This window comes from Frankliniella occidentalis, unplaced genomic scaffold, assembly GCF_000697945.3.
Source record: "Frankliniella occidentalis isolate FOCC.00 unplaced genomic scaffold, Focc_3.1 Scaffold68, whole genome shotgun sequence".
Classification (NCBI taxonomy): Eukaryota; Metazoa; Arthropoda; class Insecta; order Thysanoptera; family Thripidae; genus Frankliniella; species Frankliniella occidentalis.
Genome location: NW_026267198.1, coordinates 311,085 through 316,479, shown reverse-complemented (window position 1 = coordinate 316,479; position 5,395 = coordinate 311,085). Strand labels below are relative to the sequence as shown.

At 42.4% G+C, this 5,395-nt stretch overlaps 1 protein-coding gene across 1 annotated transcript in view; it reads right to left on the bottom strand.

Moving 5' to 3' along the window:
* Window positions 1-3,488: 3,488 nt before the first annotated feature.
* Window positions 3,489-5,395, bottom strand: part of LOC113213665 (uncharacterized) — a 29,759-nt gene continuing 27,852 nt past the window's right edge. Inside the window, exons 2-3 of the mRNA XM_052268363.1 lie at window positions 4,003-4,088; window positions 3,489-3,921 (exon numbers count right to left, since the gene is read on the bottom strand). Coding sequence (XP_052124323.1) covers window positions 3,604-3,921; window positions 4,003-4,023 — 339 coding nt within the window. The 5' untranslated portion in view covers window positions 4,024-4,088 and the 3' untranslated portion in view covers window positions 3,489-3,603. The remainder of the gene's footprint in view (window positions 3,922-4,002; window positions 4,089-5,395) is intronic.

Genomic DNA, 5,395 nt, shown 5'->3' with positions numbered 1-5,395 from the left:
AGTCACCTTCACAAAATTGGAGGTAAGTTAGTTACCTAATGCAGTGTTTGCAGTGTTGGGTGTTGGGCAGGGAGGGATAGGCATCGATTTGCGCGCGGCTTAGAACAAAATTTTAAAACGATTTAAAAATTCTCATAAAAACGATAGAAAAGGTTAAAAATATTGTGTAACAGCGAAAAATTTTGTTTGTGTGCAGTGATTGAAGCCATCGCCGCTGGAAGGCCAAGCAGACCCGGCCCCTGCCGAACGCAGTTACCGGCAGAGCGAAGCGGAGCTGGCAACTCCGTTTGGCGGAAGGGCAGGCCTGCTTGTTTATGTTGCCTAACTGCACGCGAAGGTGTTCCTCGGTTTTTAATTTTCATCTGTATTTTTTTAGGCAGTTTACTGGGGATGACGGCGAGGATTTAGATGCAGATGATGACCCGGACTTGGACTCGACAGAACGGACAGAGGGCGACGAGCCCCAGGTTGACTCGGTTAGCGACATATTCGTCGGAGGGAGGGGAGTGGCGCCCCTGTCAGCCTTCCTCCCCACCGCCCATATGCGTGCAACCTCCTCACCCTGGTGGCAACGACGGACCTGGAGAAAGCTTTGGAGCGGCCTGGCTCGGTGAATACTGCTTGGGGTAACGTGATGAGCAAATGCAAGGCATTTTGGTCCAAGCAGAAGGGAAGTGTCGTCTTCAAGTACCCAGATTTGCTACGCTTTAAATTTTATCTCATTTTTCAAAAATGGAGATTTCTGAGGTAGCAAATCTGGGTACTAGGTGCTGCAGTAACGAACGCTATAATGCCGGATTCAGGTTTCAACGTAGATTAAAAATTTCATAATTATATTGCTCTATGGTGACTTTCTGACTCTGCAGGGTCGTTTTCCGATTTTACACCCAAAAGCCCATAAGGAAACCCATGTTAAAATGCAAAGACGTTGAGCGAGTGGTTCCCTGGGTCCGATCGGGACGAGCGGGGCGAATTTGGAATGCCCAGGGCATAGGTCATCTCGATCTTTCGGAACTAATCGCCGGTCTGATAATGTTTTCGCCGTGGGCCATCCTTACTGGTGCACGGAGCGTATAAAGCTTATGAAGCTAGTAATGACTGTGTAGTAATGTTTCTGTGTTCTATTGCTTTGAACATTTACAAAATGTTTGAAAAAAGAGCTGGTATTTGAAACCATGCAGGCATCCTAGACATTGAATTTATTAATGGTTTATGAATTCTGTGTGTAAACAATTTAAAATGATTCTTGAAGGGGAACCTATTGTCCACGTTTATCACAGACTTAAGCGACGAAATGGTTTCTTGGATGACGAAAAGTCTTAGCATGAGAGAAGGGCGCCCTGTTTCGTTTCGATAAGCAAAAGAGATGCATAAGTCATGTGATGCGTGACGCGTGAGCTAATATTTCCATAAGTATGCCCCGAACAGACTAAAAAATTGAGGATAGGCAAAGCAGAAATGGACGAGGGCAACTCTTTACCCAACATGAGCAAGGCTACGCTGCAGTGGTTTTTGAATGACATCGGCTTTGTTTACAGCCAGCGGAAGAGGAGGTCAGCACGTCTGGAGCGGACCGACTATTTTGACTGGCGGCAGATGCACAATTTGCGCGCAGAGAACAAGAACATTTTCTCACTTGGACGACGCTGACGCTTGTAGTAACACCGGGCAAACGACAAATACGCACGGCAAGACACCACAATTGCTTCAGCGCGTGAAGCCCACAGAGGAGTATTTACTGACCACTGGCCCAAAACAGACTCCAGGTAACGGTGGGAGGCTGATCGTGCACTTGGGTAATGAGGGCAGGTTAATAAAGGGGTGCAAGCTCATCTTTTTGAGGCCGGCAAGTCGGTGACTTTTGAGGACGGGACGAACCACGACGAAATGACAGGACAAATATTTGAAAAGTGGTGAAGGGCCATCATGGACCTCCTGGTTTTTCGTCATGCTTAATCCTTTGATAACTGCTATTCATGATTTAATTTCCAGTTGTAATTACTAATTATTTGTTATTTTTGAACCTTTAATGAATATCTTGCAAGCTCATTTTCTGGTAAATTAGTATTTCAATACCAAACTTGCAGCAATGATTCCTTTGCCGTTTCTAGCTAACTTTTCACTTGCCTATGAAACATTTAACAACACTTTTAACATTTATTAAATCAAAAATTTAATCAATCATCAATATTAATACACTTAAACAAAAAATCAATGGTTTCTGTTGCTCCTTGTCAACTATACCCCATCGATGAGCTTCAAGCAAGTTGTATTCAATCCGGCAACATCCATGCATGCACATGGGAGTGGAGAAAGAATTTTGGTGCTGTCTGCAAAGTCTGAGTCAGTTTTAAAAAATACTCCAGGCAAGATTGTTATGTGTGGTCTTTGAAACACTGAAAAGAATTTTAAAAGCGCCTTCTTGAGCAAAAGTAGTAATTTTTACTTACTTATTTTAAATATATATTACATAAACTCAGCTTCTGACAATTTGGCATGGTAGATTGAAAATAGGCGGGACATTCCATTAATTCTATTTGTATCTTTTGCAGGAACTGGTTCATGAGTTAAGGTTGAGAGGATACCACCAATGCACAATAAATGGCCACCCCATAGAATTGAGGAGGCATGAGATGTATCCTAGGTATTTTTGTAGTCCTTTAGCATACTTGATGACTCAGTTGCAATAGATATTTTAGATAGATTTTAAGGGAAACATCTGGAGGGTCGCCAGTGTGGAGGATCCGCCCTGAATATTTTATTACTTTTTATTTTTTTTTATTATAAAATTAGTTTTTAATGTTTACATACTAAAAGTCAAACAATAATGCTACTGTGTTTCTTTTGGGTACAGCAAGTGCAAGGTGGTATTTGTTTTTTCAAAAGCACACGCGACACAAATTTAAAGGACTGTGTATTAAAAGTGATTCACTTTGCACATTGCACTTGAACTTGCAATTGATGCATCGAAAGGGAATGCATTCACATTTTTGTTTGACATTTGATCTCCCCGATTTTAAGATACATTGATGTTCATGTATTATGAATTTGTGAATATGTTTAAATCAGATATGCTCAGTATGTGATAAAATCTCCGTGGGAGCTGGTGGAAATGTCAGTCAATGAATGGCAAGCGCAGTCCATCAGGAAAAGGAGGAGTTTGCTGAAAAACTTCATGAATGTAAGTATCAATGTGAAGAACTGTGAGACAGAAGGGTTTGGGACCAATAACAAGACTGTGTGGATTTCTTCCAGACATGTTACCCAGACTTCCGTTTTCATCTGTTGGCCAATGAGACATACAAGCAGACATTCAGTTTTGCAATGCGCTTGGGCTTCTGCCGGTTGGATGACGAGCAGCTGACTTCGTACAAGTAGATGGTATGTTCTGCTCATTGTATTACATGGATTTTTGGCTTCAGGCCTACGATCGTTATTGTTTTTTGTTTGATTTTTGAGAGGTGAGGTATATATTATGAACAAAGTACTTAAGAAGCTGGTAATAAGTTCATTTTTATTCTGCTCTGCATCTTTAACAAATATTAATTAAAAATTAATGCTGTATCACCTCAAGCAAATTAAAAGTTAACTTAAGAGCAGTAATCAAACATTTGTGATGATCACAAGATAAAATATGGCTTTTACACACTTATTCGTGTTTTCATCTTTACGGAATGTTGTTAACTGACGAATACATTTCACCCTGAAATTCATACCCATAGTTTTGAAGGTTACTTGATTCAGGGTAGCTGCAAAGTGCTCCCTCTGAGCTGCTGTTCCCTTGCTTCCAGAAAGGTAGTTGGGAGGTGGAATGTCATAGGACAGTGAAAATTTAGTCCTCCTTTTAGACACTGTGCGACCATACACTTGAGTGACCTTCAACTTCTTGAGCTGCTTTAAAAGGGCCTTTCCTACAGCATCCTGCGTAGAAAGAATTAGTAAATAAATATTGCAGCTTTTCCTTTCCTCAAGGAGATGAAATTAAAAAAATGGGATGCTTACATCAACAGCTAACTTGTCCATTGTTTTGGTCAAATTTTCTTCAGGTCTTTGTTTTTTTCAACAGGGTCGTCATCCAACGGGTGGAGCTGGTGAAACAGAAAGTCAAGTGAGTAAGCAAACGATTGGAGTAAGTGAGAGAAGGCGGTTTTTAGGCTGCGTTTCAACTCAGAGGTTGGGTTGGCGTTTGGCTACAAAGCGGTGGTGGGGGCGGGGGGCTGTGCACCAAAATTTTACGCTTTTGGGGTCAAAATTGTAATTTTCTTAAAATTTTAGGTTATTTTGACCCTGCTTACGTACCAAATCGATATGAACTCAGTGTAGTTTTGGGTGTTGTGCACCTAGGTTTTGGCCTTTTTTTTTTCCTCGGTCATTTGCTGAAGCACAGTTTTGTTTCAATTAGTTAAACAACATTGGAAAGTACTGTAGATAACATCCTCAGAAAATGTGTCTTCCCACAAAGAGAAGAATAGAATCAAACCAATATCATACCAAATTGAAAGCTAACCTTGGTCTTGAATAATATATGCTGGAAAACGATTTTTTGGGTGTATCAACCAGTAATAAATATTTCATAGAGAGAGAATTATATCCACCTAAAATAAAAATGTGTGTTGTTTTCCAGTGTTGTTTTCCCTATCCTCATTGCCCAGCTCAACCCTCAACAGCGAGATTATATCATACACATCAGCAATCATTTTGGTAACATAGACATAACAAATACTTTTTTGTTGCAGGAACAAAGAATTTACTATGGGAACCGAAATTCTGCTGCCACAACTAACGCGTCGCTATGGTAACATATGCCAGTGTTCTGGTTAATAAACGAGGATTTTTTCTTACAACAAACGCATTTGTTACCATAGCGACGCGTAAGTTGCGGCAGCAGAATTTTGCTTTCCATAGCAAATTCTTTGCTCCTGCAACTACAATTGTTTGTTACTATGTCCATGATAACTAAATCGTTAGTTCTGGGAACCAATTTCTTACTTCCGTGGACGAGTTCGACATCCATATCGCGGCGCTACAGGAGGTGCGGTGGCCCGGCACCGGCACATCCGCGGTGCGGACCTTACCTGACCGGCCCCCAACCCACATGCTATTCTTCAGTGGCAACCTGGACCCAGAGCACCGGCTCGGCACAGCCTGCATGGTGAGGCGGACCTAGTTGGGGCCGTCATCCTAGACGAAAAAGAAGAACAGGACCGTGGGACGGGGACAGGCTGTCTACCCTGTACTTACTTCAGGGCGCGCCCCCACAACCTGTACCCCATTAACGCACACGCACCCACGGAGGACAAGACTGCGGAGAAGGGCGCCTTCTACAACCTGCTCCGTAAAGCACAGCGGACAGCCCTCCGGGACGCCGCCCCCCGCCTCCTTGACGACTACAGTG